The following is a 25,932-nucleotide window of genomic DNA, read 5'->3' on the forward strand; positions in this document are numbered from 1 at the left end:
ACAGACCTCTCACCAATTTCCCACCCCGTTGCCGCTCTAACAACAATCACTCGACCGCGACCTATGTACCTACCGAGTACATGAACAGTACTCTCGACAATCATGCAAGTACCGCATCATATCATATCATAACATAAACCATAAATTACATTATATTAATCAAAAGAGATAACTTGTAATCAACACTATTTCAAAATCCTTTCCCTTCCTTTCCCTTTCCTTTCCTTCGTTCCCATTTCTTCCCATTTCTTCCCTTCCCACCCCCATCCCAACCCCACAAAACAAAACCACCCAAATCCGTTTCAACCATTCCAAGTTTCGAGTAGAAACCCCTCCAATCCGCAACCCGTAGCCCGCAAACCTCAAACCTCCAAAGAAGAGATAAGCAGAAGAAGCAAAAAGAAGCAAAACAAAACAAAACACCCAAAAAGAAACACAACAAGATAAAAACACTCTCACACTCTCAAGATCATCTCCCCATCCCATACATGCCCCTATCGCAGTAATGATCATCCAGGTCGCCCATTCCATCCATTTCATCCAATAGGGACGTATTAGTACCTACCATCCACCGTACCTGCCAACCAACCAATAAATCTGGACCCAGCTTTTGCTTCGCCTCAATATCTCATGTCATAATCATGGCCACCAGGACTCCAGTCACCTATTAGCTAGCTTCTACTCGAGTCCCTAGTAACTTACATACACACACCAGAATCCCGCTTACTAATCCCTTTCTTCTTCCTGGTGTTCCTCTTCTTCTTCTTCTTCTGGTCCCCCTCCCTCAAAAAGTAACTAGAATCAAGAGACCCATATATCTACTCATCTACCCATCAATCAATCAATCGATCAACATAAAATCATCCAAGAACATTCCATCAAAACCCCAATTCGAAACACTCCTTAGGACTCTTATTTCTGTCCGCCAGATTCAGCATGCCCCATGCACAAGACCGTCCAGGAACGAATATTTACAGAACAGCTTACTCAAGAGTCCAAACTCAAAGTTCGGTCTAGACCCCGGACTTTGTCTGGTTAGTGGTGTGTGGCTGCTCGTGCTTGGTTAAAGACGTAAAGTATGCTGTGTTAGCTAAGTACCGTTTGCAAGGTTCTTCGTTGAGAGATGTTTGCTCCGATCCGTTTTGATTATTAAAATAGCTCGCCGGTGTTGCACTCATTCAACCATGGAAATCTTCACGTCAATCACAGATTGAGTTTGATATATTAAATTTTGGGGCATTTTGATAGTTGTACAATGACATGTATGTTTAATCGCTTGCTTCTGAATGCATTTGTGATTTGCCAGCCATATATCCAATCCAACACTGCTGTTTCAAAAACCACACAAAATTCCTCCACGCCCATTACGCCACATTAACCCTACATGATTTTCCCCCCACACACCGCGTAGTATAATACCAGCCACAATCGAATCGGAACAGACTGCCGGTTGAATACCGCTACATCCAGTCTTGGCTTCCATGGATTGTTGCGAGTTTCAGCGGTACACTTTCCTTGGTACATCATCTGCATAAATGAACACCGAGCTTTCGCGTTCCCGAGGCCTCTCTATAATAGCCGGCCTCTGATTGTCCACCTCATAATATCTCTCTCCTTCTGCTGCTGTAGGCTGATGACTGCGAGGAACTATTTCCGTGGGACGAACGCTAAATTCTCGACGAGGAGGTGCCATGACTTCGCGACGAACTTCAGGGTGAACGCTTGAAGCATACTCCCTAGGAGCCTCGGGTCGGACACTTGAAAGTCTTCCCACGTATTCTCTGGGTACTTCATATCTAATAGCTTCTGGTCGCACACTTTGTGGTCGAGATAAATACTCTCGAGGAGCTTCATCATAATGACTGGCTTGACGACGCTCAGGTTGAGCTCTGACTCTAACATATTCTTCGCCTGGTGGTCCCATCGGCGTTGGGCGAACTGAATATTCCCGTTCACGGTATGAGCGATATTCGGGTTGCGCGTACTCTGGCTGTGTAATGACACGTCGTGGGGCAGTAACGATGGGAGAGGCTCTTCTGTATAACACTCCATCTTCTTCAAACGTTTCTACTGGTGGGCGAGTAGACATTGTTCTAACAGGGGCACGCTCATAATAGAGCTCCCCATCGTCATGCCTTCTGGCAATTGGAGCAACTGATTGACGCATTGATGGCGCGGGAGTGGGGTCAATATACTCACGGCCATATGCATCAACAATGATTCTAACAGGTTGACGCGGGGGTCCCATTGGAATTGGTGATCTTCTCTCTCTCATAATCGGCGATCGAGATCTCTCGCGATCAGCATCTGGGCGGACACTCATTCTGGACAATACAGGTCGCTCTCTTTCGGTGTAATATCTAGGTTCCTCGATGATTTGTCGGTCCACAATGGCGTGAGAGCTTTCCCTAATTGGCCGAGAGTATGGTAAGGCATAAACTGGAGATGCTGGTCTTCTTGTATACTGTCCTCCGCTGTCAACTCTTTGATATTCCACTTCATCGCGCTCCACGCGCTGATATACGGGTTCTGGTCGTCGAACCTCTGTATATCGATCTGGGTAGCCTCCCTCATAACGCACGGGAGCTCGAACGTCTTCATATCTTTTAGGAGCGGCTTCCGGAATCACCTCAACTGGCTCATATCTAGGCTCATCATAGTTAAGTTCTGACGCGTATTGACCTGATTGTCGCTGTCTCTTTTGTGGTCGTGGTAGAGGTACAGCAGCAAATGGGGATGGTGACCGGGGTTCTGCCTTGATGTATGGAGAATCCGGTGTGTCGGTTTGGCCATTATCATTAACCTTACGCTTCTTCTTCTTTCCTTTCTTCTTCTCTGAAATCTTTGGTCCATTCGGGGAACTTTCTGCACTGGATAAGCCTGAGGCTGCATTTCGGAGTGCAGCAACTTGAGGTTGTTGTGCCTCATTAACGGGAAGGGCGTCTCGTAGGATAGGGGGATCTCTTGCAGTAGCCAATGGTGAGACGCGGGCAGGTTGTGGTGCTAGGGGAGATAGATTATGGGCTCGGGTGTTAAGTGGTTGCTGCAAATCTATTTCAGATGCCTTTGCTTTGGGTAATCCATCACCATTCTGCTGAGAACCTGCGCTTTCAGAGCCTGTACTCATACTGTCTTGAGAAAGATCAACGATGCCCGATACTCTACGTTGCACACCCTTGGTATGTGATGGCTCTTGGGCAACCTTTCCTCGAAAATCATGTTGAGGCTGTTGTTCAGCAGAATGATTTTTCTGAGTCCCTAGTGGGCGGTACTGTGATTGTGAATGTGTTTGAGATTCTAGATGATTATTTTGGGATAGTAGACTACCAGTCATAACCACATCATTGTCTTCAACATTGGTTGCTGGATCAGTTTGAGCTGCCGGTTCTTCAATCGAAACCTCACCGCGTACTTGCCCGCTAAGGGTTGGCTTGTGGCTATGCGATGAATTGGATGGCTCAGGGGTATCATGCTGACTAGAATAGAAAGAGTTTTCATCAAACGAATCACTTCCAGCACCCACAGAAGGTTCAACTTCTGGAGCCGTGGCGGGATGAACTATAGCAAGAGCTTTTTGCAAAACTTCGGTAAGATCAAAATTGGGGAGGGATTCAGATGTCTGAAGCAAAGCTTTTTGGGCCAAACGATGTTGGTCCATTTGTTCCCTAAGAGCTCTTTCCAACCTCTGCCTCTGCAACTGTATTTCCGCCTTTATAAGATCATCAGATTTCTCCAACAGGATTGGATTTATCTCTGATGTTTTCACAGATTTATTAGAAATCGTAGATACAGACTGTTTCGCAATGTGGCTGTTTGCCCCGGCAGCACGGTAATTGACTGGTGAATGACTATTCGAGGATGGTGCCGAGTCGATGGCTGCTTGCGCATTTGCGCGTATTGCTGATGTGTTAGGTGACGATGTATTACGAGCTAGACTGCTCTGCTTTCCCACTCCTACAATATGAGAAGGGACTTTGACGCGAGGATGAGTTCCTGCAAGAACAGCATCTCGAAATGAAATTATCTTCTCGTACTCCCGAATTTCACGAATACTCTCTGTTGTCAGTGTTACACCATTTGTGCCAGTGGTCGGCACAAAAGCAACAGCCCCTTGGGCCATGTTTGAGAAGAGTGAGCAAATAAATTAATCAACAATACGAGAAATAGACTTATTGCGAATGCAAGTATGGAGTCTAATAAATGAATTGATGATTGACTATAAGTGCCAAAGTTGTGTTGTGTGAATGTTTATTCGTGTTGATGTTTTAAAGAACAAGGTTGAATCTTAAGAAGGTCGAGAAATTATGTCGGCTAGAAAATCGATGGGTAGGTGCAGACTTGTATGACTAAGCGAGGATTGATTGGTGACTCTACGATAGAAATGACACAGCATCCGTACTAAAGTGAATATCCATCCGATCGGCGCGGCATCGATGTTCCCCGAATGACTCTTTAGATACATACTATTATAACCCGAACACTCTCCACATTCTCTTAGTTTTTGTTAATCAATGTATAGCATCTTCAAATGTGCTAGACCTCGCACTTTCCTTTCCCATCCCACATACACCATTACCAGAGCCATTAGATCAACAATTACCACCTCCTCTATACCTACCCCTATTAACTCTCATTTCACCACCAACAAAATGGGGGATTCACGGCCTGTCTTCTTCTTCGATATCGATAATTGTGTAAGCTAATCCTTATGGTCTGATACAATTTCATGGTTGCTAATCTTTGAATAGCTATATTCTAAGAGTACGAACCTCTTTGTTGCCACACCCGCAGAACATCCCCCAGTGCATCAACTGACGCAATACACTCCCTAGGTAAAAAGGTTCATGACCACATGACTGATTTGATCGATGTCTATTTCATGAAACATCTTGAGCTCAGCCGAGAAGATGCCTATAAGCTCCATCAAGAGTACTATCAAACCTATGGTCTCGCCCTTGAAGGTTTGGTGCGTCACCACAAGATTGATGCTCTGGAATACAATCGTCAAGTAGACGATGCTGTCCCATTAGAATCCATTCTTTCAGTGGATACAAAGCTCCGCAAGCTACTCGAGGACATTGACCGGTCCAAAGTCAAGCTTTGGCTATTCACCAATGCTTATGTTACCCATGGAAAACGTGTTGTCCGTCTACTCGGCGTAGAAGATTTGTTTGAGGGTATAACATACTGTGACTACGCTCAGGAAAAGATGATTTGCAAACCTTACAAAGAATCGTTCGAAAAGGCCATGAGCGAAGCTGGAGTAAAGGAATTTAAAGATTGTTATTTTGTCGGTAGGTTCCTTCCGAGCCTGATTTTATCATATTATTACTCACCAATTTTAGATGACTCGCTCATAAACTGCGAAGCAGCTTATAAACTTGGTTGGACAGCAGCTCACTTGGTTGAGGAAGGTGTGAAATCACCTGCTAAGCCGGTAGCAAATTTCCAAATCAGCACTTTGGAAGAGCTAAGGACTGTCTACCCACAATTTTTCACCACTAAATAAAGCATCAATGATGTGGTAAGAAGTGTTCGACATTCCCTAGGGAAGTAGTTCTCATTAATAGAGTGGACAACCAAAGAGAGTCCCATGTTTGTTCTTCGGCAGAATAGACTAGATCAATACATAATATATACCCCTTCTTCATATTTTCTGAAACTATCTCAATTATCCTCAGTGAACAATCTTGTCACGCGGTATTCCTATAACCTAGAAATCACTCTGGGATCCATCAGCCAGGGGTGCAGCGGCCACAGTCCTGTTAGGTGATAATATTGTGCGTTATTACCAACGCAACGAGCTGAGAACAATCGACTGCCTTGGTTTGCAATCCACCACTTGATCACAGACTTTTTCTATCCTCAAAACCCATTTCTCTGACTACTCCCATATTCCTAAACGCCTTGTGCCTACCCAAACGCCAAAGCTTGCAGGTATAAATTTAATCGAATGAAAGGATCAATGGCGTTCGATTTACGGTCTCTTCACACTCCTTATAACACCCTCCAACCTAGCCAGAACGGCCTCTTTTTCTTTCAAAGCCTCTTTTCTCCTCTCATCTTCTTCTTTCAGTTCTTGCTCTAATCTTAGAATCGTCTGATGCTGCTTGGTCTCGCTGTCTTCTAGTCCCGGTAGTGCAGATATTAGCACCTCGATTTGCTGCTCCTTGATGATAAGATCCCGTGCTAATTCTAGCTGGCCTTCTTTAAATTTGTCCGCGGGTAATGGCTCTACTATAGTAAAAGGGTGAGTCAAAATTGGCATATGATAGGGGCTGGCATGCTCACAGCCGTCTTCATTTGGCAATGCTTCGCCGGATTCGTCCTTCTTGGTGTCTTTTCGGACCATGTCGGTTGGGCTGAGAGTTTGGTAGTCATGGTGCTTGTTAACCCATACGAGCGATGCGACGAATTGAAGAGCGAGCTAAGTAATGTCAGTGGTTGGACGTGGATTCTTTTAAATCATGAACTTGACCTCATCAATCGCTTCTTGAAGTTGTGTCAATCGGTCAGCCATGGCTTATTGCTGATAGAGAAAGGGAAATCAGTGTTGTGGGATCTCCAAACAGATACTCCAGAGCTTACACGAATTGATGTCAGCCTTGCAGATAATCTTATGCGGGGAGATATCCATAAAGGGTTTAGCTGACTAGGATTCATCGGCCGCAGCCTTACATAATTTCCGGCTTCCCAGCATCAATATCAGACAAGGCGAAAATATGTACAAATCATTCTCACACTACATGTTCATTCCTGCCGCTCTTCTTTCTTTCCGAAAGAGTGTATGCAGGTATCCAATAAGAGCCCGCTTTACATCCGCTTTGCATTACTCAGGACGAACTGCGCTGTGGAGGTTTATGCTAGTCACATGATACTAGCAAACTCAGCCAATCTTCATGTTTTTAGCACGTTCTCATCTGCGTTTCTTGCGATGGGGCAAGCAATCATCACGCCGATGTTTTGCAAACAGTACAACAGTAACTGCATCCGAAACTAATACCGAAGCGGATGATATAGCATACCCTAGCTTACAGAGTGTAGAACATCATGATCTGCCCAGTTTTCTAGAATATGCATCACGCAACAACATGGACACAGGCAGTACTACATATGTAGGGACTCACTATGAATATATGGTTAAGCAAGCACTGGAGCGATTGGGAATGTCTCTCAGGCAAGTCGGTGGAAGATCAGACTGTGGCATCGATCTTCTTGGAACATGGTCATTACCCACAGCTCCCCAGCCATTAAAAGTCCTCATACAATGCAAAGCATTTGCGTCCAAGATTAAACCAGCTCAAGCTCGTGAACTAGAAGGGACCTTTGTAGGTGCTCCGCAAGGTTGGAGAACACCTGGTGTGATGGCATTTTTAGTATCGCAGCAAGCAGCAACCAAAGGTGTAAGAGAAGCTCTAGGCAGGAGTCAATGGCCGATGGGTTATGTACTGTGCGGGGCGGATGGAAAGGTCATGCAGATGTTGTGGAACCGAAAGGCAGCTGATGAAGGTTTGGGGGGCTTAGAAGTTGAGATGCAGTATGCTGGTGGTGATCGGAATGAAAAGGAAGTCATTTTGACACACAAGGGAACGGCTATCAAAAATTGAAACATTGTTTGATGCGACCAAAGTCAGTGCATTTTTCTGCAACGAGACATCAGACGGATCGTTTGCTCTTCAGTCCCGAAAGAGCAGCAATTGCTTCAGCAAATAGCTTGTCGTCTTTGTCCCACGGTCGACAAAATTTGGGTTGGGAATACATTTGCGAAGAGGTCCCACGTATCCACTTCTCTTCTCCCGTTCAAAATCCAGCCTGCCTTGCGAACGATCATTTATCAGCTATCACGACTGATACCATCTACGAGGCATTCTTCTTGGTCGCTGCAAGACACCTTCTAAGCAATCACGATGTGTTATCAAGTCATCCAATTATTTGAGTGCACTCACCAAAGCCCCTCAATAAATATTCCATGCAAGCAACCATCGGCAAACTGTGGTGGTATATTTCTGAGGCAGGAGATTGAAGATACGAAAGGACTATGTGAGGTAAATGTTGCTTATTGGGCTCCATGGCTTACCATGATCTAACACGCTGTTAGAGATGCCATCAAACTACGGAGATGAGAGGATCTGGGATAGAGCCGGAAGATGAGGGTTATTGGTCATGACTCTGGTCCGAAGTGTGGAGAAAGGGACGCCTGATATGCTCGTAACGACGAATGGCTTTTGATGGGTTGGAAACTTGGATGATCCTGAAATATTCCAAATCTGAATAAAAAGCACTACATCACACTTCCCGAAATAACATTGCGTCTTTGTCTTAAAGATTCTACTAGATTCTTGTGACACATGATGTTTTTACTTTACTTTCTATGTGCTCATGACACTTTATTTAATCTCATGAGGTATTTTCATGCAACCCAAACCTTTTCATCGGTAAACAACAGCAAGAGACCTTGACAGCGATAGAGCGAGATATTCACATCTCACCGGCTCTGAATTACAACCTCGGGGTACACCGCAATAACTAATCCTGCTCCAACTCTGCCCATCGGTTATTGAGAGCCATTTTTGCAATAGACTGGATTTTCTCTACAGGTTGTTGTCCATGGATGTTCAAGGTATATGCTTGGGTGAGGGAAACGCCATCGGTTTTTAGTTCATCAGTTTGGTGGCAATAGGTCAATCATAGAAGCCATTAATACTCCCTTTTCGGGTTTTCATGTTGCTTTGGCGTGGGGAAGCCTTATTGACCTATGCAAGATCCCGACGTAAAACTTTGAAGGAAAGATTTAGTATCAAAATTGAACATGATGGTTTCGAGAGTTCAGCTTGTAGATGAAGAGCTGTCGAGCAGTTTCAAGCACCAGTATTCAGCACTTTATATAGAGATGATAGAACGGAAATTGATTTGATTTGTTACTTTTCCGCTAAGAGGAATGAATCATAACGTGACATATTATTAGCCGAATTACTTCCAAAAGCATTAGACGTCACGAGATGAGGTAAAGCTTTCTGGGAGGCGCTGGGGGGATGTCAATGGAACGATGAAGTTCAATATATATATGAATGAGTGAAGTAAATAATTACGTCCGTGAAAGAAGAACTTTTATTAAGAATATTTCTGTAATGAATGTGTGTCCCGGTAGCGCATAGTAATTTCCAAAGATGAGGATGAAATAGAAAGTGTGACAGTGACGCAGCCTCAACATCCCAACAATATGGAAGAAGTGAGGCATGCTTCTTAAGAGAAAGGGGCGGGGTTTGCGGAAATTCGGCTAGATCTTAAGATAGTGTGAATCATTAAGGGGTGGATTAACTCGACGAAAACTGTAGACCTATTTTCCTGGTAGAATGCCGAGTAATCTTTTGAAGTCCTTAAATAATCACCAAATCATCCTACTCTTTGAATTCCGAGAATGTGATCAGAAAGACGGGAATACTACAAGAACTCAGGGCTTATTTCTCTTGCTTGTTGGCCGTAGTTCGCATCTCAAGCTCCCAGGTTATGGTGTACATAGTTAGTTAGCTCTCGAGGTCGATTTTCGAAGAACTTTAACGTCTCACATTTGAAATGGTTGTCCGTCTAGATTTTAGAGCGGACGGTGACATATTTACCAGGAAAGCAATTGACAACACTAAAATTCAATTTCTTGAGCCTTTGCACTATTTTCTTACGTCTTGGAAATATTAGCGGAAGCCGAGTGGAGTTTTCTGTAGATAGTTTGATTGAACATTAGTCCATAGATCTCCCGTATCGATTACAGTAACGGGATACTCTTTGGTTTTGACTCCAAAAGGAAGAACTCACTCCTTATAAGTCATTCTCGTCATTTTTTCACAACATATTCAATCCACCATCTTCATCCTATAGTGAATCTCTGTCTCCTACTCGGAGACCAACCTGGAGAAAGGAGAAATTTTTGGGATGGGTAGTGCCCATAAATTCGGCCATATCCATCTCAAACGAAGCACTTCATTGTAGACAATGGAGAAAACACGTAGACAATGAGGTTTCGATTTTGAACTATCTGTTGAACGCCTACGCATTGGCAGCTGAGTTCTCTACGTGCGAAATAAAGTCAAGTAATGATTATCTGTACTGTGATCCTTTCTATGACGGAAATGACAGTGACACAAGCATCAATTGGATATATTCGAGAATTGATAGTGTAAAACAGTTTCAAGATAAATTAACTTCTGCCGTCACTAGTTAAAACTGTAGATTGTTTCTCGTGGCTTATCTTCGAAGTTGTATCATTGCTGTGAGCCAACGCGACGTCTAAAGCCAAATGGCTGCTCTTTAGACTACTCCATGAATCTCCAATTACCGCGACCATTATGATCTTCGGAGATCTGAAGAAACTTGAGTTTACACAGAAGAAAAGAATCTGAAAGATATCAAGTGACAACTTAAGGATGGAAGTTGAAAATTGAAGCGAACAGTGGAGAAAAGAACCTAATGGATATGTGAATCATTCACTGTTTCCACATACACCACTTGCTATAATCACGAGACCCTGTGTGTAAGTATGTCAAGCACTATTATCAACGAAGTAATGAAGATTCGAATGAATTCATATGTGTATATCTCATTATATCAAATACAAAAAGCCATGAAGCTCATTTTCTGATAAACGAAATCTTGCATACTCGCTTACTTGAATATGAGTGGCAAACTCGCGTACGGGTGTACACTTGGAACTTCACTTCGTTAGATGTCATCCCATACATCCACGAAACTTTAACTCGTGTCATCCTATCGCTACTACCATATTATTGATACTGATAGTAATTGAATGACAACGAACAGAGGCAAGCAAGGAAGTCAAAATAATAAGAACTCATATACTTCAAACCTGAGATAAAGCGTTCGATCGGGTTTACCCTTAGAGCTTAGCCAGAAGGGCTGGTATCTCCAGGGCTGCCTGTAACCGCGCTCATCTAGAATGTACTGAGATTAAGTGGCACATTTTATCGTAGCTCTCTCATACGTATTTCATAGACAGACTTTTAAAGTGATACATTCGAACATTCGAGGATGTGAAATTAACGCTTAGTAGCTTATATATAGACTCGAAAATCATGGATGTATTCAAATTCTCAGGGAGTTTAAGATTGTGTCTGATGGAGGATCTTTATGATTTGATTCCTTGGCTAATTGAAATAGCATATTAGACACTTCGAGATAAAACACTCGAGATGTGTGAATCGTACATAGTGTTCGCGCGGCTATTGTATAATTTGTATACCATCAGAAGTTCAAATACATAAAAGCGTGTGAATCGGAAGACAACGAAACTCGAAATACCACAAATTAACAACAAAAATCTATCCCAATTTATGAGTTCATAATACACAAGAAAACAGAATGCAAATGCAAAGATAATCAACAGAAGTTTATATGAGAACCTCGTGCTTTGATCATCATTTTTTTAACGTTGTGATTCCTACAGTGAACACCGAGAAGTACTCTAAACATTGAATCTAATCAATAGTATAAAATTTTGCTATTGTCTCCAATCGTTGTTGCTATCATTATTTGCAGTCATTGAAGATTCACATATCCGAGCATTCTGAAGAAGAGCTTTAGATGATGATTGTGCAAATTTATGCAGGAACAATCTCCCCAGCTCTGTTGTATCAAAAGTCGTAAATTCCCTTTACTTTCTTTTCTTGCTATTGCGCTGTCCATCTTTGTGTTGTCCACGACATTCCACCATCTCAAAAATTGAGAATTTATAACACAATCGGTAGCATAAAGACAGGGAAGAATTGCATCCAAGACAACCAGAAAGCGGTTCTGTATCTTAGATAGATAGGGAGAAGAAAGTGAATATACTCCTTTTTATCTATATATAAGCTTCCATCCCGCATGTCATTTCCAGCAGCAACATAAACAGACACTCAAGACGAAAGGAAGAGCAGGAGTGGTAGAAACTCAGCTCCTCTGAAGCTTCAAAAGCCAGATCCTCGCGTTGCACCTCGAGGGGTTTTATACATCTCTAGGAAAGTTTTGCTAGGTAAATGACAGTTAACGGACAAAGTGCGACGATAAAAACATTCTAAGCGACGAAAACAAGAACGGCAACAAGTACGTACTTCCGTCCAACAATATTGACCTGTATTTCACGCACAGCGCACAACACGCCTCCTCTAATATATACACCAGACATCCATCCGCAAACCACTCCACAAAATTTGCCAGAAACCGTTTTATAGATTATGAAGTTTTGTCCGCACGCAGGCCAGCTGGAATCATTTTACAAAAAGGGTCTGCTACGGTCGAAAGATAACAGCAAGAAGAAAGATAGGGAGATATCCTTCTTATAGAGCGAAAAGTTGAGTCAGTCAAACCCCAACGAAGAAGATCCATCTTCAACTCACATCCTCTTTATTTTACCATCTACCTACCATTCACCATCCATTTTCCTATCTTATATAATTCACTTATGAAATACCCATCATCACTGCAAAAAGCCTTTTCCACTCATAGCCCCAAGGAATCTGAACCCCCGCATCCCCCTCTCCATTTAGTACGAACTATCTTCCCCAAGCGAGTTCTCCTCCTCCCCCTCTCTTCTTCACCAATAAATACCTCCTACCAGTCACATAATCATTCTCTCTAACCACAAAACATGGAAACTGTCATATGGACTTATGGAGCCCTCTCAACTGCCAGGTTCAAACTTCTGATAATGGGATTTCTTGGTTGTGGTGTATATTTGTATGTATGGAGTTGAATGCTAGTTTCACGGGTAAGGACATGTCATCAATGTATATCATATATTGTGTAAAAATAACAACAGCAATAACAACACCATCCCATCACATCTCATAAAAACCAACAATACTCATTCATTCACTCCACTTATACAGGAACTATCCATTCATTCCTCCATCAACATTAACAACAAGAACAATCACAACATTAATCCAGATCTCATCTCATCTCATCTCATAAAATCAACACCCACCCAACCTGCAGATCCACAAAATAGCCAACCGCACAGAATGAATCCGCACAGTATCCCCACCGAATTCACACAAGAACAATACCAAACCCCAATCTTCCCTTTTCTTTTCTTTTCTTTTCTTTCCTTTCTGCAACCAATTTTCCACTTCGTCTTACTCCGTAGCATAGCATAGCATAGCACCCAGACGCAGAAACGAGAAGACGATTGTAGTAATTTACACATGTACCTGTGTACCTACCTACTACCTGCCTACCTACGTCTTTCTTTTATAATCTGAAGACGAGATTAATTTTGGATATTCTATATGATATATACATATATATATATATATGTAAATACACATAAATTATATAAATAAACATATATTAATTAAGCAAATCAAACCCCTTCCCCCCCCCCCCCCCCCCCCCCCAAAAAAAAGAATCACAAGAGGAAAAAGAGGAAAAAGAGGAAAAAGAGGAAAAAGAGGAAAAAGAGAAAAAGCAAGAAGTGGACACAAGAGAAAAGCCATAAAATATAAGTGAATTTCCTAGGATGAAAATCTTAGATTGGATTATCTGTGCGTACTTATTATCTACTTACTTGTCAGTTATGCAACTACAACTACAACTACAGCTGCACCTGCACCTGTTCAATATTTTATTTTATGTTTTCTTATCTTATTTAGTTGTAGGGTTGGTTGTCTGTATGGAGTCAGGAGGGAGGAAGAGGGAAGAGGGAGGGAGAGAGTAAGGTAGGGGGGTAAGGAAGGAATGTAATGATACGGAGACGGTATGATGCGATATATAATTCCAGGATGTGCAATACAAGGAATGAAAAGGAAAGAAATGAAATGAATAAGATAGGCTTGTAAAGCGAATGGATAACATATCCCATATCCCATGTAACTTTTCCCGAGATATCAGATATGAGATATAAGACGAGAAAAAGCTCGTGAGATATAAGATGAGACACGTGAATTCTTCTTCAGAAGACCGCACAGAAGATGACAATAAAGATAAAGATATTTATTCTCATTTGTGTTCCAAGTCAATGTGATGGTACAATAATAGTATGTATATCTTATTCGTGATTCATTATCTTCCCAAGGTTCTCGAATACCAGTACAGTAGCATTGCCAATTTAGCAGCAAGCAAGCAAGCAAGCAAGCAAAACCTCATTCCTCACAAAACTTTACAAACCTCTCATCAACTCCCCAATCGTAATTGGTTTCCTCACCGCATTTGAAAAGCCCTCATGAAACGTAACCCAGACCTTTTTTTCCGGCATCTTCTTCTCTCCACCTCCTCTATTGTCTCCAGCGCCCACATTACCATTCTTTCCCAACACTCTATCTTCCAACACCCTCCCGAAGAAATCCTTCTTAATCTCATTGCCTGTGCCCACCCCCAAAACATTCTTCTCACTCTTCCCCTTCCCAAACTTCCCCTTTTCAAAAGAGTATTCCTCATCCCCTCCATCCACATTCCCCATTTTATACCTCGCCTGCCTCGCTTTATTCTCCCTCACAATGATATTTTTCTGATATTCCTGGTCCAGAACCTGTCTCACCGCATACCTCACATTCGTGGCATCATTTTTAATCGGCGATGTCAAAAACGTAACCAACGTATCAAGAGGTGGTTCCATCCTATAGACCCACTCACTCGCGCCCCATTTCGCGCCTGCATCACTACCCTCTAACCTTCCTCTTTCAAACATTACACCGATTTCGCTCATAACATCTACAGCTCTTTTGACCATTCTTTTCTCAGAATCCTTGCGTACACTGGCTATACCTTTAGTTTCGCCGCTTCCTCCTACGATGATGGGTTTCACTTCTGGACTTATCATGCGTACAACATATGGCAATAAATCCATAGCTATATCCTCGCAACTTCTAAAGCTTCTCAGAAGTTTCGCGTCAAGCTGAGCTTGTAATTCTTGAATTGTGCTTCTGTTTAATTTCTCCATTTCAAAGGCCGAGAAATCAGCACGTGGGCCGGTGAATGGTAGGGGCTCGGCTTCTGGTTCAGCATCTTCGTCACTTTTACTCCACTTCTTATTTGGTTGATTGTCAGAACGGAAATAGTGACGAGCGGGCGACGCAAATAAATGATGCCATGCTAGAACGGGTTGAGTAAGGTAACCAGCCAATTCCCATTCCTGACCCGAAAAGACGCGTGATGAACAACTATCATGAAAATGAAGCCACTCGTAAGCAGCATCTGGTTTAGAAAGTATGGAGTCATCATTGAAGGGTTGATTAGGATATTCACCAAAGATATCGGTCATGATCCTATCAGTATCACCACTAGTCTCGATCATGGATCCAAGGCGCTCCATGCCTGCTTTCCGAGCAAGTTCAGCGACGCCAAGCTGCGTTTTTGGCTCTGTATTAAATGCGTCGTCTGGCACTATGTTTTTGAAACTTGTTGGTCGAGGGAAACCGGCTCCTTCCAGGAACACACGGTTTACAACTTCTTTGATACCTCCTCGTCCAACAGCCCGAGAACCACCTCCACCATGAGATAGATCACCAGTCATGTTTTGTTCGACCCATTTTCTAGTTAAGCGAGGTCTTTCGCCTTTTGCCTCGGTTCTGAGTTTCCCTGCTGCCCATTCTCCTACTACCAAAATGCTTCGTAGATCGCCTTCACCGGTTCCTTCAGCCCCTTTCTTAGTATCCATGGGACTTATTCCCCATGTTGCTTCACACAATCGGCGAATAGCGTCACTATCACAGGATACTCCTTCCTTCTCGAAAACTGTTTGCATCCGCTGAACAACAGCATCCAGTGGCGGCTTTCGGATATGTATGATTTCGGCAAAACTAGAATTGCGTAGCGGTCTCAAAGATGGATGATACACATCGTTACAGACCAATATCAAGGGCCTCAGAAGTCTAAAATCATCACCTTTCTTTTTTTTCGAGTAATTGGTATTCGTGCCCACTGTCGAGGAATTCTTTTGATCCAGAAGTACCAGGTCAATTAAAGCCTTGATAAATCCACCCTCACCTGATCCACCAGAACCTCCTACAACTCCATCAACTTCATCAACAACTACACAAAGTGGGTGGGCATTCTTCGATACATGTCCAGATTTTGATGTAACAGTCGAACCAGTCTTGACGTTTTCCGTACCAACACTTGTTCGAATTCGACCTTTTACTACATCTCTACTTCGTTCATCACTAGCATTGATTTCCATAACTTCATAACCAGCTTGCCTAGCACAGACATGTGCTAAAGTAGTTTTACCAAGACCAGGAGGTCCTGTAAGCAAAAGGATTTTGCGATGAGGTTTTTCATCATCTGGTTCTCCGAACTTCTTCGTTGGTGCAGCTTTAGGTTTCCCGGATTTAGGGAAAACAATAGGATCCCAAGCTTTGAGCCATCGTAGCACCTGACGGTGTGTGCGATCATCTCCACAAAGTTCCATGAAATGTCTTGCTCGATATTTTTCAGTCCACATCAATGTCTTGCGTGGTTTCTTCACTGCAAGACTCTCAATCGAGGGCATGATTTCGTTCTCGGTCTCAACTTTCCTTGATTCCTTCGCCTTGGTCTCCTTTGAAGCTTCCTCAACCAACTCAGATATGTTTATCCCATAGTAACTTTTTTTTGCTTTTCCAGCCTTTGTCACGGATCTAGCTGCTACCATTTTCTCGAACGATATAGGTGCAGCCTTCTTCTTTAGGTTTATTGAGAAAGACTTCCCTGAGCATGTTTGTATGTCTCCGGCCTTTCTCGTTAGGTTATTCAAGAAGGCTGGCAACGTTGAGGTATTGACATTACTCCCAGTAGAATTTGTTGGAGGTTCGAAGGCAGGTTTAGGCAATTGCGCGTCTCGCGAGACCTCCACCGCTGAATCTTCCTCGTTTTCCTCGTCAGATTCGTCAATCATGAAACCGCCGACAGTTTGGCGTGGTCCCGATCTTGAAGGTTGTATCCCACAATCATTTGCGAAGTCTTTTTGTGATTCTTCTTCCGGTATGATAATTGGATCGGCAGGTTTCTCAGTCATCCGTCTCTTTGCCGCAGGTTGTTCAAAGTCCTCCTCAACATCCGAGCCATCATCTAACAGAAACCCTCCAACATTAAGTGGCTTTCTGAGGTCCGACGCTTTTACTGGATGCGGCCTTTTCATTGGAGGTGGCGAGGAACTTTGAGGATATTCGATTGGCGAAGATACTGAAGGCATTTTGCGATTCGGTGGGGAGGAGGGTAGGAAGAAGGGGTGTTGCTGCTTCAAGGAAGTTATCCGGACTGGTGATTCTTCAAAGAAATAAGTATTGTAATTCCCGGAATCTTTTGAGGAAACCCAGATTTCTAACCCTGAATATGATCTGCCTCACTTCGAAATACCTCTGCGACTTTCCAAGCTCTGTGTTGAATGACTTCCTTCTCTCTATTCTTCCTCAGTCGCGTTTCCTCTTCGAGCAAATGTATGGCTTCGACTTCGTCCGATTTATTGTTCGATGGTAGATTTAAAGGGTCGACCGATCCCTCCCAATCTTCGAGTAATGCTGGATCAGACGTTGGGGGCAGATCTGGAGTGGAAGTAAAGTCCATTGAGTGACGCAGTTTTCCGAACCGCAATTCAATGAACCATTTCCACACCCGAGTGACTGATTGAGTGCTTCCTTATCGAAAGCGCGAATAACGCGTTGGTGGATACGCGACGTGAAAGAATGCTGGACCAGCATTACATAATCGCGACCGTACATCTGGGACCCCTGCTGCGACGTAATCACATCGATAAGAGCGCCAAGAAAGGCAACGGTGCATGCAATCAAGCGGAACCGTGCGATCGGCGGACGGAGTTAGAGTCGGATAGAACTGTACGACGCAGCAAACATTGACAGTGACATGCCGTTCTTCGGCGTGCGATGGTTCTCATATATATTCCGCTACTCACACAGTCCTGCGTCCATCCGTACGTTTGACTACAACTGGCAATGTCCATGCCAACGTCCATGGCTCTATCAATGGCGCGGTCGCGTTCTCAGTGAGATGGTCACGTGAGCACACTCTTTTCCCTGCTCTCCGCCGACCACTCCCTTCCTGGGTCTTCAGCTCGGCTTGGACATCATTCTCCCGTTCGTCCCCTTGTCAACCTCCACCACTCCCCGCTTTTTGCTTATTCAGGAAGCAAATTACTCACCTCGTACTCCCGCCCACCAGGTCCCAGTTCGTTCCTACTCAGTCGTCGAGTCCAGCGCTCTTGCGATTATTCAGTCAATCAATCACATCCTCGCCTGCGCATCTTGTTTCTCTCCGATTGCCATCAACCAACCGACCAATTCCACTTCTTATACATTGATAGACCCATTGGTCCCAAGCTGCCGGTGCTGATTGGCCGATACAGGGGGAAATAGAAAGAAAGTGCACAATTCGGTTCCCTACCATGGACCAAAGAACTGTACCTATTGGCCCTATTGGACCCAACGGACCTGTCTCCCCTGCATTTGTATACAACGGGACAATTACATACGCTTCAGCAACATCCCCGGCAGTTACGGATACCACTTTCAATGCATCTCCAGTAACAAGTCCATTGCAAAGAGAAGATGGTTTGACAGCAGAACCTCCCAAGAAGAGACAAAAGCGTAACAAGCCTACCTTATCATGTGCTGAATGTGTAGAACGTAAAACAAAGGTAAGTTGCACTCTGCAATGTCTCTCTCGACTCTTGAATTTCAACGACAGACATGATCGACCAAATTCGAAGCAAAGTTGCTTTTCCGCTCTACTTACTATATACACTGCACTATATGCTGTGGTTTACCTTGGTCAGAGTTGAACACATTGCCATTCTTTTCTCCAGCCTTTGTCCAATTTCATGGGTCCACCAGAGGCCATGCAATTACGCCGGAGAATATGGAAAAGGATGTTATTCTCCCGGCTGTACTGCTGTAACCCACCTGAGGATCCACCTCCACACTTCTTTTGATCCCACCTTACTTTAAAGTTTTGTGGTGTGACGTTTCATTCACCAACTTTATCGCGTTGGCTCTGAACACTCCCATTTGTTTAGTAATTTCCTGAATGCATATTGATGATATCTAGTGCGATAGGGGTCGACCAAATTGCCTTGCATGTAAGTATATGTAGGTTCTAACATAGATAAAATATAATAACATTGCGTTTAGGTATTAAGCGACAATCACAATGCGTATATCATCTAACAGCAAATATACTCGAGTTAGTATCACCGTATGCTCTTCTGCATGATATCTAACATTACCTTTAGGGAGACAAATAGGACAACTGCAAATGCTCGACGTATGACCAAACCACCAAAGAAGTCGGGCCCTGGAGCAGGAAACCTTGTCGAACGACCAAGACAAGCACCAGATCCAAGTGAGAGGAGTGCATCTCGAGGCTCGGTCTCTTCTTCTACCGGTCTACTTTCTAATGTACCTTATTCGCACCCGAAAGCCTCGAATGTTTTTGGTATTGGCTCAGAGCACCCCTTTGCAAATTATTGGACATGTCAAGGAGGACTTCCGGAAGTGATTTCGGTCTTACCAGCCAAGGACCAAGCAGATATCTTGATGGAACGATATTTCGAATGTGTCGATCCTGTTTATCCTATGCTTCACAGACAAACCTTTTATGCCGATTATGAGCATTTCTGGTCACTAGCAGGACCTGAAAGAGATAGAACAGATGCTGCTCTAGTTGCTATGATATTCTCCATGATAGCTTTGGGAACCCAATTTGTTAATAATTCTCCGCCAAAAGAGCGACAACAGACTGCTGAGTTCTATGTATCTGCCGCTCACCAATCCCTTCGACTCGGTTCGTATCTTAATAAAGCCTCGATGCGCTCAATTCAAGCCATGGTTCTTATCACGTACTTTCTCATCAATGATAATCATGCTTCTGATGGATGGGCATTTGCTGGTATACTAATTCGACAATCTTATGCTATGGGTCTCCATCGCGATCCCAACATTGTCAGTCCAAATGCATCCATCTTTGACAAACAACAACGTCGAAAACTTTGGCAAGCAGTCTTGCTCCAAGATACCTTCCTTACTGTTCTCCTTTCTCTCCCACCAAGCGCAACACACACCGATGTCAACGTAGAAGATCTCATCGATGATTCTGGCTCCATCGCCAATTGCGATCCAAACGATACAGCTTATATCCGCGGATGTTGGACTTTAGCCAACCTCGTCCAAGAAAGCATTTGCTCTCCCCGCTCGCTAGATCTTCCCATCTGTCCTACCGCCCGCCAAAAACACAAACTCATTTCCGATTTTAAAGCTGTCTATCGTTCTTTCCCAGACGTCTTTCGCTCTTGGGACCACGATTCCATTTCTGTAGTAGCAGAAACTAACAAGCGTCTTGTACGACAAACACTTTTCTTGACGAGTAATTACTTTCATAATGTGATGTTACTCCATTCAAGCGAAAGTCCGGAAGTGCAACCAGATGTCCGAGGAACTTTAAATGCGGCCCACGAAGCTATCAGTGCGTTCTTTCTCCTTTATGAACTCTTCGAAAGCGAAAGCAAAGTTTGGTGGGTCTTTAATCATCGCGCATTTTTGGAGTGCATGATGATTGGAAATACGTTGCAGGAAGTGGGCAAAGATGAAGACGGAGCGGAGAAATTGGGGAAAGATCCATTGTTTGTTAGGGCTAAGGCGGATATTGGTATGCTTTTTTTTTTCTTTTCATTTCTCTTCTTTTGCCCAGAGAGTTGTTGCTAGATGAGTATGCTGATGGTTGAATAGTCCGCATGATCGAAATAATGACCAATATTGGTAACGGAGAAAATGGCTCACAAGTCGCGCGGACGAGAGTCCAGGTTTTGAGCGATTATGTTTGAAGACTTTTCTTCCTTCCTTCCTAGGTTCGAGCCGGCTGTAGCTTTATCATACATTGTTTAATTACTAGGGGAGCAGGCTGTGTGAACGAGTAGATGGACAAATAAGTAAATGGCAGATGAAAGAAGAGAATTGGAAGAAGGGGCGAGGGAGTAGGGAGTAGGGAGAGGAGCAACAGGGACGATCGATAACACCAGGCAATCATGTGAGCGCGAATTGTCAATACGGATGCGGATATGGTTTTAGGAGGCTCGTGTAGATATGCAGGCTGAGTAGGGTAGGATAAGATAAGATAGGATTAGGATACGATTGAGTAAAACAGGAGAATGTTTAAGACTGAATGCAGATTCTGAATATATCATTCTTTCCACCTTTACATATCACATATCACATATCACATATCACAAATCACAAATCACATTTCATAAAGCTAAGTCGTCAAGAAAAAACAACGTAATTATATTACCTACTACCTAGGTGTTCTCTCTCTGCCCCAATTTTTTTTATCTCCTCGCACTCATCCACAAAATCTCAAGCCATATCGCAATTCTTCTATGTACCTACCTAGTAATCTGTAGAGAGAAAATATAGACAGTTCCTGCTCCCAACTGTTCTTTTCTTTCAAATCCAGCCCTGTTGTAGCGTTACGCTATTCCATTTTCCTAGCATCTCCGCCCCTCTCCATTTTTCTTGCTCCCACCCATCCGCATCCATTCAACCAACTCTCCTTCCTAAGAAACTCCAAGAGTGAATATAGCATCTCTTTGATAAGAAACGCCAAGTGCCATCCGTCCAGCTCGGCTCTGCTAAAGAAAGAACATTTTTAAGAAACAAAATCGATTCAACCCCATGCTCATTTCCCTCCTCTCAAGTCCTGTGCACATCATCTCGCGTCAGATCGTAGCGCATCGTAATAACGTAAGTGATGGAAAGATACGTATTGGAGTACCGGAAAATTGTTTCGTAGACTGTTATGACACTACCATCAATCTTTTTCGGTCTCCTCTACTAAAGTATCCATCCATCAATCATAATTCATCCCTTAATCTTGAAAATTTCAAAAACACCCTATCTATTCCTGCCTCCTGCCGGTGCCCCAGCGATCTCTAAACCATCCACTTAATCCCCCGTTTCCAGTTCCATCACCTCTCGTAGAACCATCACTCCCACTTCTCTCGCTCCTCGGTCTATCTCTGGGAAAGCTCGATGTTGAGCTTCCAAATCCTCTTCTATACTCATTTGTGCCCGAACTCATACCCGAATCTCTTCTACCCAAAGTTGGAGGTGTCGATGCATTACTATCTGGGAAATGACCTGGCATGTTTTCGCTTTGAGCAGCAGGACTAATGAAGAAATTGCCCGCCAGTGCATCTTCCGTCATTCTCTCAGCTTGTCTTTCTGTTTCTCTTCTTTGGGAAGAGGAAGGCCCGGAAGGTGGCATGAAGCGACCGTTCCGGATAGATTCCAATCGAGCTTCATTCCGGGCCATCCGGTCATTTTGTTCCGAGTTGAAACGAGAAAGACGAGCACGGCGGCTAGTTGGAGAAGTGGGGGATTGCGAAGTTGGTGAATTGCTTGATCTTCTAGCATTACTAGGAGACGAGGCGGATGCTTCATCAGCTCCGATACCTTTGCGGCAAATAGGGCAGGTATTATGGGCGCTGAGCCAGGCATTGGCGCAGGACTCATGGAACCAGTGAGAACAAGGAAGCACGACAACTTCGGTACTAATAAATACATCATCCATACAAACGCTGCATTCGCCTTTGCCTTCGGGGCCAAGCATCTTCTCGTCAAGGGCCTTCTTTGGAAGGGATGAGATAGCATCAGCAGGGGCAGGACCAGGAGCGTTAGATTGTTGATGCTGTTCCATCAACTGTGACATGATCTGATCAAATGCCTCTTGCGAGTAAACAGCATCACCATGTGCTGCATTTGGATGATTGAAAAGCGATTGAAGAAGAGCTGGCAAACCCATAGCACCAGGAGGAGGCATACCAGGACGACGAGCCTCGCCATCTCCACCTGCTGCACCAGCAGGCCCTGCGCCTATTTGAGAGAATAAATGAGAAATAAGTCTGGTAGTTTGGTCAGCAAACGGTCTTAAAATTAATGCAGAAAGGAAAATGGTACTGAGCTGTGAGAACAGAACGAATATCAGGAAAAGTACTGGGATCCAGCGTTTGTATGGCCTGAAACATGCCCATAAGATTGGGAACAAGAAGTGCATGAGCTCTACCTGGGGTCGCCGGCTCACGATCACTGACAGAAGGGAAATTGAGGGGTGCATACGTAGACAAATCCTCAACAGGTGCTCCTTGACCCTGGGGACCATTTGTATCTCTTGGCCTTAACCGACCATTTTCAAGCGTTCCCTCAAATGTGTATCGGCCACCAACGAGATGAGGTCCTTGACGACCACCTATTCCGGTACCAACTCCACCACCACCCGTATGAAATTCTCCGGCGCGTGGAAATAAGTCATCATGACCCGATCGACCGGCACGGGCTTCTCTCAAATTCGGACCCAATAGATTTCCTAGCATGCTTTGAAAATCCCGCGCAGTATCATCGTCTCCTCCATTACCACCTGGGGCCCGCCTTCGGCGATTAATAATTCTATTGGCTTCAAATGGGCCTGGTCCGGAGGTTCTTATTGTTTGCGAAATTAGAATAGAGCCATTTGGACCGTGTGTGATGTGTTCTTCAATATCTGCTTCATCCGGATCTGAATCATCGGCCCAAGGATTATGATTATCAAGATCGCGCAATGGTGCAATGTCTGGAGAATTACCCATGCCGCTTCGAGGGTCGCTACTTGGTTCGACCTGATAAGATGGTCAGAAATGAGATCGAATGAAAGCTACTGGAAAGTGCAGACTTACTATCTCAATAATTTCTCCCTCACACGCTGGACATACCAAGCCATGTTCATCCTGATACCATTCATTCTCACATTGGTGGCAGTAAACCACTTCTCTATCTCCCGTAGCATCCAGATGTCTACCACCACCAGTTGCATTTCGTGGGTCAGCCATGGCCTCTCTGATCGTTTGGTATGCCCCAAGGGCAGTTAGACCGAGAGATAATGCCAGGCCGGTCGTGCGCAGTGCTCGTAAAGCCAGAGTGGTTAATTTGGCGTGCTTGCTTCGACCTCTCACTATCGTACAATGAGAGCGGGGAAGTTCGTTAACCTATATCCCCTACTGACAGGGGGCTGAGGAAATGGTAATCGGTGTGGTGTATGTGATTGCTCTGAGATGTGTGTCAACAGCACCAGGCGCAATCAACCCACGGCTATTGCGGCGTAAGACTGCACGCTGTAGTTGGGAAAACTGCCTTGTTGTGATCGTCTCTAGATTGATAATCGGAAATTTATGTGCGTCGGCGGGGAAGAAAGACGAAAGTTGAAAGTAGTATTATCTGATTATCGAAAGTCGCTGTAATAATTCACCCGACGGTGGTAGATGTAAATAGAAGGTGGAGAAAGTGAAGATGTGAAATGGATGTGAAGTTTCTCAAAGATTGCTGCTGTTGTTGTTGTTATTGTTATTGTTATTGTTATTGTTTTAGTGTGAGGATGAGTAAGAGCAAGAGCAGAAAGGAAGTCCATCCATCATTGAAGTGTTCCGGTGGTGGTGGTATGCATTTGAGATGGGTCAGTGACGCAAAGTGTTCGTTCGATTCGATGGTGCACTGGTGCTTCTATCAAATGTGACCGGGGGTTCGGATAGTGCGTGGATGGGGGCAAGGCTAAGGGGCCCTCGCATCGAAACAATCCATCACCACATCCGTTTTCCAGATCAAGTGCTACATACACATACATACACATACATTTACATACAGTGTGATGTTTGCAAATGTGACATTGGACATTGGATGAGCTTCAGAGATGGTTTGTGGTTAATACAGTCATTCGGTCCACCGGTGGTCGTCGCACAATGGTGTCGATTGGGATTTGCTTGCAGGACGAGAGCAAAACATTCCCACGCTCGATCAGTAACCATTCTTATTCTTATTCTTATTCTTACGAATTCCAGCAATTCCCCCCGCTGAAAGAAGAGGTGAATTTTGGATTGAGGATGGAGTCAAAGTTGAGAGTGTGATAAACTACATACATCAAATGCAACGTACAATAAATCTTCTTGCTTCAACTCACGTAAGTATTGAAAGATTGAAATGTTGAAGCTTGAATATTGAAGTTGTTCGCACGATGCAAACTCGCACTTCCGCACACAGTGGTATATCAAAATTGCCCCCCCAAGTCATGTATAAACACATTCATTCTGTTCTTCCGAGCCTCTGGGGTATTCGAACCGCCGATTATCTATTATTTCTACTCACCCCTCTGAATAACATTGAGCCCACAACTCCAGCAGCAATAGCAACACCGCTGAGGATCGCAACGCCTATTAAACCTTCTTTCGCAACTTTATCATCGATCAACCCCTTCAGACTGCTTGCCTGTAAATTCTCCGGTTCCTTTTCCATTAATAAATCATTGTATCGTCGTGCTTCCGAGTAGTTTCCTAATTTGTAGTTTCCAAGGGCCAGGTAGTAAAGACATTCTCTTCTCCGTTCGGGGGATGTGCGGAATATGTCTGAGAGGAGACGAACTCCCTCTTGTTGTTCATGTCGAGAATTCGATTTGATCAATCCCTAGTTCAGTTAGAGACTGGCTAGAGAAACTCAAAATGCAGGATGAACAAACCCATGCGTAGTTGAACTGTGTCTGCACGCCAACATGTTCGCCCTCTTTCTCATACTGTGCTCTGAGAACTTGCAGTTCTGCAGGCTTCAACGGGCTGACATCTCATTAGACTTGATATTTCACAGTTTTTCCACCGTTTGATCCTTTGAGCAAAACTAACCTTTCAGCGTCCGCGGCATCTGGTATAGCCAGGCTTGTTAGCATCACTGATTCCAGGCGAAATGCATAAAGAAATACTTTGAAACGAGTATGGAGCTGGGTATCCAATATTTCGGGAGCCATTTTTGTACTTACATGGAAGTCCGCCACTCATTTTCAAAACTTTCTTCTCAAATTTAGTATTCTTCAAGAAGAGGAATATGGAAGTTGCGACATGAAATTGTTTGATTGAAATGCAGGTGGTTAAAGCTGCTCCAAGGTTGG

The 25,932-nt window shown here is 43.9% G+C and overlaps 9 protein-coding genes across 12 annotated transcripts; 4 read left to right on the forward strand and 5 right to left on the reverse strand.

The window, feature by feature from the left end:
- Window positions 1-1,185: 1,185 nt before the first annotated feature.
- Window positions 1,186-4,285, reverse strand: BCIN_07g03510 (hypothetical protein). Its single transcript, XM_001548883.2, has one exon. It carries the CDS (start codon window positions 4,118-4,120, stop codon window positions 1,499-1,501), a length of 2,622 nt encoding a protein of 873 aa, XP_001548933.1. The 5' UTR covers window positions 4,121-4,285; the 3' UTR covers window positions 1,186-1,498.
- Window positions 4,286-4,417: 132 nt separating this feature from the next.
- BCIN_07g03520 (hypothetical protein) lies at window positions 4,418-5,703 on the forward strand. Of its 2 annotated transcripts, XM_024693998.1 has the most exons (4): window positions 4,418-4,694; window positions 4,749-4,761; window positions 4,833-5,294; window positions 5,346-5,703. In XM_024693998.1, exons 1-4 carry the CDS (start codon window positions 4,512-4,514, stop codon window positions 5,507-5,509), a joined length of 822 nt encoding a protein of 273 aa, XP_024549787.1. In that variant the 5' UTR covers window positions 4,418-4,511; the 3' UTR covers window positions 5,510-5,703. The 2 variants fall into 2 exon arrangements, with proteins under 2 accessions (XP_024549787.1, XP_001548932.1); XM_001548882.2 differs by lacking the exons at window positions 4,418-4,694; window positions 4,749-4,761 and having other exon boundaries at window positions 4,803-5,294.
- A 67-nt stretch (window positions 5,704-5,770) lies between these two features.
- Window positions 5,771-6,605, reverse strand: BCIN_07p03530 (hypothetical protein). Of its 2 annotated transcripts, XM_024693999.1 has the most exons (4): window positions 6,589-6,605; window positions 6,479-6,529; window positions 6,292-6,427; window positions 5,771-6,237 (listed from the first exon to the last, which is right to left on the reverse strand). In XM_024693999.1, the coding sequence occupies exons 2-4, from the start codon at window positions 6,518-6,520 to the stop codon at window positions 5,978-5,980; spliced, it is 438 nt and encodes a 145-aa protein (XP_024549788.1). In that variant the 5' UTR covers window positions 6,521-6,529; window positions 6,589-6,605; the 3' UTR covers window positions 5,771-5,977. The 2 variants fall into 2 exon arrangements, with proteins under 2 accessions (XP_024549788.1, XP_001548931.1); XM_001548881.2 differs by having other exon boundaries at window positions 6,479-6,605.
- Window positions 6,606-6,716: 111 nt separating this feature from the next.
- Window positions 6,717-7,777, forward strand: BCIN_07g03540 (hypothetical protein). Its single transcript, XM_001548880.2, has one exon. It carries the CDS (start codon window positions 6,900-6,902, stop codon window positions 7,605-7,607), a length of 708 nt encoding a protein of 235 aa, XP_001548930.2. The 5' UTR covers window positions 6,717-6,899; the 3' UTR covers window positions 7,608-7,777.
- A 44-nt stretch (window positions 7,778-7,821) lies between these two features.
- Window positions 7,822-8,322, forward strand: BCIN_07g03550 (hypothetical protein). The gene is made up of 2 exons (XM_024694000.1): window positions 7,822-8,045; window positions 8,099-8,322. The coding sequence occupies exons 1-2, from the start codon at window positions 7,908-7,910 to the stop codon at window positions 8,165-8,167; spliced, it is 207 nt and encodes a 68-aa protein (XP_024549789.1). The 5' UTR covers window positions 7,822-7,907; the 3' UTR covers window positions 8,168-8,322.
- A 5,640-nt stretch (window positions 8,323-13,962) lies between these two features.
- Bcctf18 lies at window positions 13,963-17,661 on the reverse strand. 2 transcript variants are annotated; one of them, XM_024694001.1, is made up of 2 exons: window positions 17,295-17,661; window positions 13,963-17,235 (listed from the first exon to the last, which is right to left on the reverse strand). In XM_024694001.1, the coding sequence occupies exons 1-2, from the start codon at window positions 17,530-17,532 to the stop codon at window positions 14,150-14,152; spliced, it is 3,324 nt and encodes a 1,107-aa protein (XP_024549791.1). In that variant the 5' UTR covers window positions 17,533-17,661; the 3' UTR covers window positions 13,963-14,149. The 2 variants fall into 2 exon arrangements, with proteins under 2 accessions (XP_024549791.1, XP_024549790.1); XM_024694002.1 differs by having other exon boundaries at window positions 13,963-17,661.
- A 165-nt stretch (window positions 17,662-17,826) lies between these two features.
- Bcfow2 lies at window positions 17,827-21,168 on the forward strand. The gene is made up of 5 exons (XM_024694003.1): window positions 17,827-18,619; window positions 19,030-19,060; window positions 19,113-19,164; window positions 19,214-20,625; window positions 20,706-21,168. The coding sequence occupies exons 1-5, from the start codon at window positions 18,368-18,370 to the stop codon at window positions 20,798-20,800; spliced, it is 1,842 nt and encodes a 613-aa protein (XP_024549792.1). The 5' UTR covers window positions 17,827-18,367; the 3' UTR covers window positions 20,801-21,168.
- Window positions 21,169-21,236: 68 nt separating this feature from the next.
- On the reverse strand, window positions 21,237-24,459 carry BCIN_07g03580 (hypothetical protein). Its single transcript, XM_024694004.1, has 3 exons — window positions 23,684-24,459; window positions 23,091-23,626; window positions 21,237-22,876 (listed from the first exon to the last, which is right to left on the reverse strand). The coding sequence occupies exons 1-3, from the start codon at window positions 23,834-23,836 to the stop codon at window positions 21,871-21,873; spliced, it is 1,695 nt and encodes a 564-aa protein (XP_024549793.1). The 5' UTR covers window positions 23,837-24,459; the 3' UTR covers window positions 21,237-21,870.
- A 200-nt stretch (window positions 24,460-24,659) lies between these two features.
- Window positions 24,660-25,923, reverse strand: Bcfis1. The gene is made up of 4 exons (XM_001548875.2): window positions 25,804-25,923; window positions 25,670-25,688; window positions 25,510-25,603; window positions 24,660-25,457 (listed from the first exon to the last, which is right to left on the reverse strand). Exons 1-4 carry the CDS (start codon window positions 25,820-25,822, stop codon window positions 25,122-25,124), a joined length of 468 nt encoding a protein of 155 aa, XP_001548925.1. The 5' UTR covers window positions 25,823-25,923; the 3' UTR covers window positions 24,660-25,121.
- Window positions 25,924-25,932: the final 9 nt, after the last annotated feature.

The sequence above is a fragment of the Botrytis cinerea genome, chromosome 7, assembly GCF_000143535.2.
Source record: "Botrytis cinerea B05.10 chromosome 7, complete sequence".
Classification (NCBI taxonomy): domain Eukaryota; kingdom Fungi; phylum Ascomycota; class Leotiomycetes; order Helotiales; family Sclerotiniaceae; genus Botrytis; species Botrytis cinerea.